A 13,239-nucleotide genomic window follows, 5' to 3' on the forward strand; every position below is an offset into this window, starting at 1 on the left:
ACTGAGGGTTGATGGAGGGTGGGAGGGAGGGGAGGGTGGGTGATGGGTATTGAGGAGGGCACCTTTTGGCATGAGCACTGGGTGTTGTACGGAAACCAATTTGACAATAAATTTCATTTTAAAAAAATAATAAAAAAACAAAATGAAATATGAGAACATTATTTTATTATTTAAAAAGAATAACATGTTTATTGACATGTTATTAAATTATAAAGGAGGTAACAAAAGCAAAAGGTCTTCCTCATATATGAACATATATACAAATACATTATATTACTTTATATAAACATATAATAATAATAATAATAATAATAATAATAATAAACCTGGCAAGTATTCACCAAAATACTAGTGGCTATTTTATTACCTAATTGTTTATAGTGAACTTGTACTACTTTATAGTAGAAAAGTATTTATTTTTAAAAGGGAGATTAAATGTGTGAAAATCAAACAATCTAAACTAATAAAAGCTTGCCTTCAGATAAAAACCACAATTACTCAATTAAAACCTCTAAAGTGAGAAGTGAATAGAAAAACAAATTAGTGATTTAGAAAATTGGCTTAGAGATTTCCCCATGAACTCAGAAAAAAAGATGAAAACAATGATAATAATGAGTAAAATGTTAGGGAGTACAGAGCATATAAAGAAAATACATAAAAGGAATTTCAGAAGCAAAACTATGGAATACACAGTAGTAAGGAAATAGTTCAAGTGATCACAGGAGAAATGTTCCCCTAAGGGAAGAGACAGTTGTAGAATTTAGTGCTCACATGCACCCAGGCCCAAGCAGCATGTATGTATTCTGCATGCATCACCTCATCTGAACTTCAGAACGATCCTTTGAATGAGGTATATTATGCATGCTTTTCAGATGAGACACTTTTACTCAAAGTGGCTAAGTAATTTGTTCCCTATTAGGCAGCAGTTCTTCTAGATTCCACAGTCTCCGCAAGTAACTCTATGATCTACTGGCCCTCAAGGAAGACTCAAGGAAAGACTACTTCAAATGCCAGACAACATTACTGAAGACGGCCACTAAGACCTCAAGACTAGCGGAGCATAACGTCACAGAGATAGGAAGCAAAACTTCGCTACTGGATCACTAGAGGTCTTAGTGAGCTGTGCCACTCCCATTTCCAGTTCTCAGTTCCTGAATCCTGGCTGTGGCAGAAACATGTACTGGATGCTAATTTGGAGCACATAGGACCTCCAAGAGAACACTGCCCCAGCCCTTTAAGTTACCGCCACCTAGCTGGCACTGTAACTGAGTCTTCAAAAAGCCATGTCACTGTTCTATCAACCCAGCCGCTGTAGGAGGATGAGGAATATGTTAAGACCAGTGAATTCCATGAGCACGAGTCCACTGCCACAAATCATTTGCCTCAAGGTGAGCTCCTTGGTCAGAGGCAATGCTGTGTGGACTATCATGACGTTAGCTAAAGCATTCTGTGGGTCTCTGGAGGGTAGATTTGGTAGAAGTACTGCATGCAAAGAAGGCAAATCCATACACAATATCTATTCTGTAAAAAAACAAACAAAAAAAGGCACTGAAAAAAGCACTGTTCCTTCTGTGATAGAAGCAGTTCAATGTAATCAATGTGCTGTCAGGTATCTGGCTGAACACCCTGGGAAACAGTGCCATATTGGGGCCTCACTGTTGATCTCTACAGCTGACAGATTGGGCACTCAGCACAGGCCACAGCAAGGTTGACCTTGGTGACTAGAAGTTAATGTTGCTGAGCCTACTCATAACTTCTATTCTTGCCAGAACATCCACTTTGTTCATGAATCTACTGGGTAATGCACGGGTGACCGGGAAAGTGACTGGTATGCACAGAATGAGTCATTCTATCCACCTGATTATTAAATCCTCTCCTTAAGTCACCCTTCAGTGAACATTCACATACAACACAAATATCTTCATTATTTTTGCCCATCCCAAGAGGTCTAGCCACATACCTCTTCCTCAAGAACTCCTTGTAACCAACTATCCAATCATGTTCCTTCCAAGTCCCTGACCATCCAGCTAAGCCATGGGCCACAGCGCCTGAACTGGTACAGATTTGTACCTCTGGCCATTGCTCCTTCCAAGCAAAACGGACAACCAAGTATACTGCCCAAAGTTCTACCAATGGAGAGGATTTCCCTTCACCACTGTCCTTCAGGGATGTGCCCTCCAAAAAGTCTGTAGTGTTGCTGCTGTCTACTTCTAGGTGGTACCTGCATATGGTGCAGAACCATCTGTAAAGAAGATCCCAATTTTCTCTTCCTCAGTCAACTAATCATAGGGAACTCCTCATGAGGTCACAGATGCAGGCTGGAAGAGAGGAGGTAAAGGAAAGAAGACCATGGACAGTTTGGTCCCTTCATCTAACTTACTTGTGCCTTCAAGGCTGGCTCAAACCCAACCTTGTATCTACAACTTCCATTTGATGATGGAGTGCTGCTTTGCACGCTCTACTTTCTGGTTTGATGGCCTGTAGTTAAGTGTCCAGTCTCTACTAATACCTCATAGCAAGCAAAACAGTTCCTTAAAAGGTGAGTGGTTATACACAGAGATTGGCAGGGCTTTTCTAAAAGCCCATGGCCTGGGCTCTGATTCAGCCATAGGGGCCCGCCAAAGGCTCAAAACAGTACCCCTAGTTTCCACTGACATTGCATCTACTGGATCAACTGAGCAACTTGTACAGCAGCCTGGACTTGTAGAACTTGCACTTGTCCTGGGCCCCACTCAAAACCCATATTAGTGAAGGAGCCAGCGTAGCACACTGAAATGAGGAATATACTGTCTCCAAAGTCCAAAGAGGTTCATGAGGCATTCTACCTCTTTGGGCTATAGGAGAGGCCAGATGCAACATATTACCCTTCTCCTTAGAAGGGAATATTTTTATATTCCCCACACCACTGGACCTCTAGAAATTTCAAAGAGGTCGAATTTTTGTTAGATTCATTTTCCACCCTGTGACACACAAATGTCTTACTGGTAAGTCTGGAGTAGTTAATTGCTACTTCTTATTCCCTAGATTCAATCAGCATAATGTCATCAATATAATGGACCAGTATAATGTCTTAAGTAAGGGAAAGCTAATCAAAATCCTTGGGAACTATGACATAGGGCTGGAGAACTGATCTATTCCTGAGATAGGGCATTGGATGTGTATTGCTGGCCATGTCAGCTGAAAGCAAACTGCTCCTGGTGGTCTTTACTAACAGATATGGGGAAAAAGCACTTGCCAGATCAACAGGTATACACTAGGTACCAGGGGATGTAACAATTTTCTAAAGCAATCAAATCACACCTGGTACAATGGTTGCAGTTACAGTCACCACATGCTTAAGCTTATAATAATCCACTGTCATTCCCCAAGATCCACTTGTTTTCTGCACAGGTCAAATAAGTAAGATGAATGGGGATGTGGTGGGAATCACCACCACTGCACCTTTTAAATTCTTTATGGTGGCACTAATCTCTCTGTGCTCTCTCAAGAACGCAGCATCGCTTTTAGTTTACTATCTTCCTAGACAGAAGCAGATCTACAGGCTTCCATTTGGCCTTTTCCACCATAACTGGCCTCACTCCACAGGTAGGGATTCTGCCAGTTGCTGAGTATGCCTGTTCCAAGTATGCATTCCAGAACTGCAGAAATAACCACAGTGGTTCAGAACACACCAAACCCACTAGGAAATGGACCCAAGCTAAAACTCCGTTGCTTATCTGACCTCCATAAGTACCCCTCTTCCTGGTGGGCCAGGGTGACACTTTTGGTCTCCTGGAATTAGTGTCAGATTAGTGCCAGCGTCAGTAGTACTGGCAAACAAGACTCTTCTGCATTTAGGGGTTTGATGTGCCTATCTTTACCAGGACTTTGCTATATGTTCTCAGTTTTTCATAATCCCATTCTTTCTTAAATTCTATGCCCTCATTTTAATAGCAAACACCCTGCAAAGTATGGAATTCAAATTGCAAAGTAAGTCAGCCATTCATAGGATGAGACCCTGGGTTTGATTTTCAACATTCTGAGCTCCATGGCTACAGGAGATAAGGGTTTCTTTCAGGGAAAACATGAACACTTTTAGGTCATTTATGTGATGCTTGAGCTGGAAATTCAAATCCCTGAGATCATCCTTTTTTTCCCCTACTTGGCATAGCACAATTAGAAACAACCAGCCAATCTCATTATATTTGTTAGTTGACAAAAATGTTCTAAGGTATAAAATACACAGTCATCCAGACCTTGCTTCTTATAAGTATTTGTAAAGGAAAAGCCAATGGTGAGATTTTATTTATCTCTGTTACCATTATTACACCATGGATTATCACTGTTCTCTTTACTACTAGAAATAGAGTCATTAGTGCCTTTAAATTTTATCAGAGTAGGAAACCAATTCATAAAACTCATCCTTAAGATTCTGTTCCTCTAGAATCATTCTTGGTACCAAAATTTATATTAGTCAGTGTTCTCCAGAAAAACAGAATTGATAGGCCATATATATATATATATATATATATATATACAGTAGACAGATTTATTTTAAGGAACTGGCTCACACAACTATGCAGCCAGTCTGAAATTTGCAGGGCAGGCTGTCAGGCTGGAGATCCGAAGAACAGCTGATGTTACAGTCTTGAGTCCAGAGGCAATCTGGAGGCAAAATGGCTTCTTCCTTGGGGAACTTCAATCATTTTTTCTTAAGGCCTTCAACTGATTGGATGAAGCTCATCCATATTAGAGAGGATGATCTGAATTTCTTAAAGCCCAGTGATCTAAGTCTTAATTACGTCTAAAAATACTTTTACAACAACATCTAGACTCATGTTTGGACAAACATCTGGGTAGTGTGGCCTAGCCAAGTTGACATATAAGATTAAGCAGCACACAAGCTAAAAATTTTAATAGATGATTGGAAGGAGGAAGGTTTTCTTGAAACTTAAATAAGTTCCCTAGAAGACCAAATGAAAGAAAGCAAGAACTAAAACTAGGTTGGGGGTGGGGGGAGGAAGTATATGCAAAACTACCAAGAGGCAAAAGTAAAGAGGTAATTAGGAAAAAGATGAAAAGCCTTAGAAAAAAGATCCAAGAGACCAACCCTACAAATCATAGGAGCTCCAGAAAAAGAAAAACAGATTAGAGAGAGGAAGACCAATTACTAAATAACTGAAGAAACTCTCCTAGAGCTAAAGGAAGACTGAGTCTTCAGATTAAAAGGTTCTATGAATTCTACATAAGACCAATGAAATGAAACATACATGGTAACATTTCTGAATTCCAGGAAAAAATTAAAATGCCATAAGGTTTATGAATGAAAGAATATGTTTCTTACAGAATAAGGCCAGGTCGCCTGGGTGACTCAGTCAGTTAAGCGTCTGACTTTGTCTCAGGTTATGATCTCATGGTTCGTGGGTTCGAGCCCCATAATGGGCTCTATGCTGATGGCTTAGAACCTGGAGCCTGCTTCAGATTCTGTGTCTTCATCTTTCTCTGCCCCTCCCCCACTTGTTCTCTCTCCCTCTCTCTCTCTCTCTCTCTCTCTCTCTCAAAAATAAATAAACATTAAAAAATTTAGAATAAGGTCACGATACCATCGTATTTATTACCTGAAACACTGGAAGCTGGAGGACAATGAAGTAACACTCTGGAAAACAGTGAGGAGGTTCCTCAAAAAATTAAAAATAGATCTACCCTATGACCCAGCAATAGCATGCTTAACTTTATAAGAAACTGTTAAACTCACTTCCATTGTAGTGGATGTAAAGTGTATCTCATGTAAAATGTATCTTATTATAGTTTTAATTTGCATTTTCTTACTGATTAATGATATAAACATCTTTTCACATATTTGTTATCCATACATCTTCTTTCAAGCGGCCACTTAAATATTTTGCTCAGTTATTGTTGGGTTATTTGTCCTCCTATCAAGCCATAGAAATTCTTTACATATTCTTCTTTTTTTAATTAAAAACATTTTTTAATGCTTATTTATTTTGAGAACAAAAGAGCACGTGAGAGCGAGAGCGAGAGCAAGCAGGGGAAGGTCAGAAAGAGAGGGAGACACAGATCCAAAGCAGGCTCCAGGCTCTGAACTGTCAACAAAGAGCCCAATGCAGGGCTCGAACTCACGGACAAAAGAGATCATGACCTGAACCAAAGTCAGACACTTAACCGAACAGAGCCACAGAGGAGCCCCAATTTCTTTACACATTCTAAACAAAAGCCCTCTGTCAGACAAATGTTTTGAATGTGTTTTCTCCCAGTCCGTTGTTTGCTTTTTCATTTTCATAACAGTACACTGAAAAGCAATATTTGTTTTAAATCAAAAAAGTCTAATTTGTTTTTTTCTTTTGCAATTTGGGGTTTTTGTGTCCTATTAAGAAAAACTCTGCCAAACCCAAGAACACTAAATTTTTCCCAAGTATTCTTCAGAAGTTTTATGGTTTTAATTCATATTAGGCCTATGATCTATTTTGAGTTAATTTTTATGTAAGGTGTGAGATAAGGGTATAGTTCATTTTTAAATATATGAAAATGCAACTGTCCAGAACCATTTGTTGAAATTACCCTTTCCTCATTGCTTGCATCCTAAAATTCAGATATCGTCTGCTCTGCCTTCCTTGCATAACTGTAGACAGCACTCCATGACATATATGAAAACGTGCTCTGTAAAGTGGAAAACTAATAGAAATCTAAGTCACTATCATTATTAGTTAGTTCTGAGTAGATCCTGACCCGAAGACAAGAAACAGAAAAAGTATTAGGCCATGACATGTGGTATGGCCCCACTCTTTTATTAGCCTTCAAAACGCCTTTTAACCTCAGAGCTATTCCCTCCTCTGTGAAGTAGAAATTATGATATCCAATGGTCTACTTCAGGAGGATTTCATAAAGATTATATAAGATTATGCATTTTAAAATGCTTTGCAAATTATAAAATGGTATACAAATGCAAGATATTTACTTTATACCTAAAAATCCCTGGGTACATAATAAGGCCCATTCCTGCTTTGCGTAGTAGTATAGGGCCATAAATATGACTGCACAAGCTGAAACTTTGCAAAAGATCTTAATAATCAACAGGACAAATTATGATTGTTCTATAACCTTTTCCAAGGCACTATTTCTTCTTAACTCTATTCTTGTTCTATTAGGATTTCATCCCAGTGTTACTACTTTTCCTTTCTTTGCTTCAATTCATCTTTGTTGACCAAGCAACTTTTGATAACCCATTTTTATAAAAGGTAACGTGGGCTTATCACTAAAAAATAAGGAGGCAACAAAACTATGCGCTTCGCTATCTGTGCATGAGCTGAGTAACAGGTACACAGTGACCAACTGCAGTAGTATTTTAAAAGAAGCAAAAAAAAAAAAAAAGACATGGTTAGTCACTGATCATGATGCACATCTGTTATTTACATAGTAATCTGCAGACTGAAGAGCTAGAAGTGAAGTTTGTACTTTATGCAATTACTCATAGTTAATATACTGTGATCACTGAAATTTGAATTGTGTTGTTGGGGGAATGGTGTTCTTCACTAAACACACTAACTGAAATTTGTGCATACTGGAGCCATGCAAAGTGAGGCTTGCATATACTTGCAGTGTGCCAAGATATGTGAGTCTCCCAATTAGTCTTCCCAGCATTTGAAGAGAGGAATAAATGAATTATTTTCCTGGCTTTCTTGATGTGATTCTTTTTGAACCTTCTCTATTACTTCAAAAAATGTGTGGTGAAGAAATCAAAGAAACCTTTGAGGAACCTGGGTGGCTCAGTCGACTGAGTGCCCAACTCTTGATTTTGGCTCAGATCATGATCCCAGGGTCCTGGGGTTGACCCCTACATTGGGCTCCACACTGAACATGGAACCTGCTTGAGATTCTCTCTCTCTGTCCCTCTGCCTCTCTGCCCCCCGTTCACATGCACGTGCATGTTCTCTCTCTAAAAGGAAAAAAAACTTTCTATGATTGTTACTTAAGGAGGCTTATTTGAGATTAAATTACACTGTAGTATAAGGCAGATAAATCAGTGGGCTTTAAAACAAAAGTTGACTGAATAACAACTGATTTTCTTTTAAGAGAAAATCAAAGGGTTTTACATGATTTTCCTTAGTTTTAGCCATTGAACTTTTGTTTTGTTTTGTTTTGTTTTGTTTTATTTCAGGAGTAAAATTTAGTGATTCATCACTTACATACAACAACACCTAGTACACATCACAACAAGTGCATGTCTTAATGCCCATCACCCATTTAACCCATCCCCCCAACCCAGCTCCCCTCCAGCAACCCTTGGTTTGTTCTCTAGAGTTAAGAGTCTCTTGTGGTTTGCCTCCCTTTTTGCTTTTATTTTATTTTTCCTTCCCTTCCCCTATATTCACCTATTTTGTTTCTTAAATTCCACATATGAGTGAAATCGTATGGTATTTGTCTTTAACTGACTTATTTTGCTTAGCATAGTACATTCTAGTTCCATCTATGTCACTGCAAATGGCAAGATTTCATTCTTTTTGATGGCTGAGTAATATTCCATTACATATGTGCACCACATCCCCTTATCCAATCATCAGTTGATGAATATTTGGACTCTTTCCATACTTTGGCTATTGTTGATAGTGCTGCTATAAACATGGGGGTGCATGTGCCCCTTCGAATCAGTAGTTTTGTATCCTTTGAATAAATACCTAGTTGTGTAATTGCTGGTGCTATTTTTAACTTTTTGAAGAAATTCCATACTGTTTTCCTAATCACTGAACTTTTTGTATCTTCACATCTTTTTTCTCTTTAGTTGTCACTCTTCTTGTACCCAGAGTAAAGAGTTCAAGCCAGACCAAATGTCAAACGTACCCCATATCCTAAAACAAGCTTCTTGTAATCCTCATTTTAAAGTCTTGTTTGCATTTGGTTCCTTGAGGGCTAACTGCACATGTAGGTGTAGGAATTACATAACTGGAACCTCTGACTTCTCAGACTAGCACCAAATTGTTGGTATTATCTCTTAAACATTACCCCGATTTCAGGAATATTCATCAATGTACTTCTGCACACTCTCCCCACAGAAGATAGCAGAATTAATATTTTAACTATCTGGGAAGGTACTCATTAGTCTATAATAATAAAGCTATTTTAGATCTGAATGAACCAACTAAACATAAAGGTATTTATCTAATTATGGCAGTCACTATTCTACCCTAATTTCTATGATAACCACCTCAAGTCTAGTGGGAGAAACAGGAGCATAAATAGATAAATAAAATATAATTTGGTAAATTGGGGAGGTCAGTCACAAGATGGTATGAGACTATTAGAGAAACACCAAACCTAGCTTTGAGGAACACAAGGAAGGTCGGGCTGAGCTAGCTCTGAAAAACAGTAGGAATTACCTCAGAAAAGAAAGGAGGATGGATGGTTCTTGCAAGGACCACAGGTTCATAGGCCTGGAGACAAAGAAAGAGAATGAATTCCAGAAACCAAAAGAGGTTCTGTCAGAGAGCTGTGGCAACAGAGGTGGAATAGATGCCATGATGCTAAAGAGCTTTACCATGACAGTAACAGGGAGCCAAAGAAGAGCTTGGAAGGGATTTGTGTTTTAGGAAAGTCATTTCAGTAGCTGCTGTGAGTAGATGGGCATGGAAGCAGTGAAGAAGACAGACCAGCCGAGAGATGAAATCGGCTCAATCCAAGCAGTGGTTAGAACTGAGACATGGGGGAAGATTCTGGGGGTATTAAGGAAGTAGAATTAAAAGGGCTTTGTGACCACTTTTGAATATTGCGCGTGACTCAAAGTTTTCTAGTGTGGACAGCTGGGTGATTACAGTAAATAAGATACAGGAGGAAGGAGAAAGCTCAAGATGGAGGAAGAAAAATGGTAAAGTAACACGAAAAATATTTTACTTTGAAAGGAATGTGAGGCATAGAATGAGATTTCCTGCCTAAAATTAAAAATGTCTTGTATTTTGTTTCTACTCTTTGGATGGCCTGAGACAGATAAATCCTGTGAGCAACTGGGTGGGAAGGAGAGGGGCACTAGCTTCACCCAGTACAGGGAAGCAATGTGGAGGGCCCTTAGAGAAAATCAAAGAGCAACCTCCTATTGCAGGGTAGATTGGCAGTTTTATTGTCCAACGCAGAGGATATAAATAGCTCCACTGTATCCGTGTGTCTAAACAAAATGGCCAAGGAAAGTGGTTAGGTCTTGGGGTACCAAAAGTAAGAGGTGTCTCAGACTACTAGACTTTATATTTTGGATATAGTTCATGGCCTGACAAGTAGCATATGCATAAGAAGAAGGTTTAAAGACTTCTGTAAATAACCCTATGTTAGTTGCTGGAAGAAGTACCTGGAATAGAAGACTTGAACTTGACCATGTTCTAGCATATTTAAGAATATGCCCAGGCTACCCACTAGCTAGCTACCAGAGCTCTTTGTCATGATCACAGGTCAAAATGCCTAATACTGAAAGCCATACAACCCACTTTTTATCTTTCCCGCAATGTAAACAGGAAAATAAAACCATTTTTAGCTTACATGGAAGAACATCTCGATATCTGTTTTTGTCTCTGTTGCGTAGATCATTCCCAGAGTTGAACTCACCAGGTAGGTTCTGAAAATCTAAAGTCTTTAAAAGGTAAGAAATATAAGTCACATATTTACTACGACAAAAAGAAACAAGAAAAAAAATCTGCCTTTGCTTAGTGTTCATGATCCTTAAACCTCTATATGGCATGACCCAATGTTAAATGTGTTGTATGATAAGTGAAGTCAAAACCGCATTAAAAAATACTACAGAAAGGGGCACTTGGGTGGCTCAGTTGGTTAAGTGTCTGACTTTGGCTCAGGTCATGATCTTGTGGTTCGTGAGTTTGAGCCCCACATCGGGCTCTGTGCTGACAGCTCAGAGCCTGGAGCCTGTTTTGGATTCTGTGTCTCTCCCTCTCTCTCTGCCCCTCCTCTACTCATGCTCTGTCTCCCTCTCTCAAAAACAAATAAACATTAAAAAAAATACTATAGAAAATACCTCAAATTTGAGATGTCAATCAACAAGTTGTTTGATAAGAAAGTGCTAATCTCTCTAAAGATGCTTTTTTCCCTTAAACTTCAATATTTTTCCTTTTTCATAAAAAAGCCAATACAGAACATTCCCTTCTTGGACTTACCCATAAATCTATTATTTTATAAGCAAACAAATAAAAATAACAACAAAAAATATATATATAAACATAAACCAAAAAAAATACAAGCAGACTCACAATTTACTCCTTGGCCCATGAAGGAATTATCAGGTATCAATTAAGGAATTCTCCCTTCCAAAAAAATTTCATTACCAAGTGTGAATTCAGTAAACACTGATTGAACATTTAATACATACTCAGCACTTTTCTAGATACTGGAATACAAAAATGAACCTGAAAATTTTCCCATCCTTAAGGAGCTATCAGAGCAGTCAGAGGGGGACCTAGGAGATCAATGTACAGAGATGCTAGTATGATGGTAGCACTGATGACTGTCATCAAAAGTTAGTCATATGACAGTATGTGTGTGTGCGGAAGGCAAGGAGAGCGGAGGTGAGCAGGTACCACTCCAGGTAAAAGGACAGGAATAAAGGCACGGGGGCATACATCTCCTCTTGGGGAAATAGTGAATAGGATGAGAACAAGAGAACAGAGAACATGATCTAGCCCAGAGGGAAACGAAAACTACCCAGGAAGGCCTTGTTTCATATACAAAAGAAGCAGAGATGTATCCAGTCCTAGTCTATGAGAATATTTGTGGATAAAGCCTGTGAGTCTATACTTTTCAAAAGCTCTTCAGTAACCCTTCGGTAGCCAACCTGGCACCACCAGTCTTTAAATAAGTGCTGGCAACCACTGACATGGCCGATGAGAAGCTAGAGAAGGTGTTAAGCAGTAGGATAGTAAGATTTTTACCCTTTTAATTTTTATGCAAATTAATCCTAAAATTAATTTGGGAAAAAATATCTGTAGGAAGAACTAGAAGAATTTTGTAAAAGAAGAGTAAATGAGGGAAGACTAGTCTGAACAAATAGTAAAAGATCCCATGAAGCTACACTAATTAATAGAGTTTGGTAACAGCATATGAATAAACAAATCAATGGAAGAAGTCCAAGAATACATTAAAGTGTATATATCACTTCAGTATATAATAAAAGTGGCCTTTTACATCACTGAATAGAAGTTTCAAGAGGATCTTGGGACAAGAGGATAGATATATAATGTGGGGTCCCTAACAAATACCTTATAAAAAATTAAATTCTAGTTGGATCAAAGATTTATACATTTTAAAAAATTTATACATTTTAAAAGATATTAGTAAGAAACATGAAATAATTATGATCTTAGAGTGAAAGGGCATCTAAAGGATACAGAAAACCCTGAAGTCCCAAAAGATTGCCGTATTTGACCACTAAAAAATACCTCTCTTCTTACTAAATGTGTATGTGCATGTATGCACATGTATGTGTGGCACATACAACAAGGGAGGAAAGTTATCATATAAAGCACATACAAAAGAGACAATTTCTTCATTATATAAAGCTATCAATTGATAAGAAAAAGAATAAACATTAATTGAGCAAAGAATTGGAACTAACAGTTCACTAAAATAAATATAAAAGGCTTTAAAAAAATATGGAAAGTAATTCCTCTGTTCTCAAATAAGTGTCAATTAGATCATCAACAAGAAATCATTTGTCATGTAAGAGATAAGCAAAGATCCAAAAATTAAATAGCACAAAATACTGGTGGTCTTCCTAGTAATTTGTTCTAAAGAGTACTAATACAGGGGTGGCTCAGCCGGTTAGGTGTCCCACTTCAGCTCACGTCATGATATCATGATCTGTAGGTTCAAGCCCCACGTCGAGCTCTTTTCTCACAGCTCAGAGCCTGGAGCCTGCTTCAGATTCTGTGTCTCCCTCTCTCTTTGCCCCTCTCCCCCGTGCTGTCTCTCTCTCTTACTCTATCTCAAAAATAAATAAATATTTAAAAAATTAAAAGAAAAAACAACCAAAAAACAAAGAAAGATATACTCGTGATGGAGTCTTTCATTAAAAAAAAGGATACTCATACATATGTACAGGCATATGAAGGGGGGTAACTGCTGTTCATAGTAGCCTAGAACAATCTAAATGAGCATGATAGGGGACTATGTAAAGAAAAGAAGGCCTTTAGAGCTATACAACTAACTATACTATGCAACCCTTAAAAAGAATGAGATTTTAGGAGATAGAGCTAT

At 38.3% G+C, this 13,239-nt stretch overlaps 1 protein-coding gene across 5 annotated transcripts in view; it reads right to left on the minus strand.

The window, feature by feature from the left end:
• The window catches only part of PTPN20 (protein tyrosine phosphatase non-receptor type 20), a 110,995-nt gene that overhangs the window by 16,365 nt on the left and 81,391 nt on the right, over nt 1-13,239 (minus strand). For all 5 annotated transcript variants that reach the window (XM_040485673.1, XM_040485672.1, XM_040485670.1 and 2 more), the window contains one exon: nt 10,516-10,606. In XM_040485673.1, coding sequence (XP_040341607.1) covers nt 10,516-10,606 — 91 coding nt within the window. The remainder of the gene's footprint in view (nt 1-10,515; nt 10,607-13,239) is intronic.

The sequence above is a fragment of the Herpailurus yagouaroundi genome, unplaced genomic scaffold (assembly GCF_014898765.1).
Source record: "Herpailurus yagouaroundi ecotype Mexico unplaced genomic scaffold, PumYag 163, whole genome shotgun sequence".
In the NCBI taxonomy this organism is placed as follows: domain Eukaryota; kingdom Metazoa; phylum Chordata; class Mammalia; order Carnivora; family Felidae; genus Herpailurus; species Herpailurus yagouaroundi.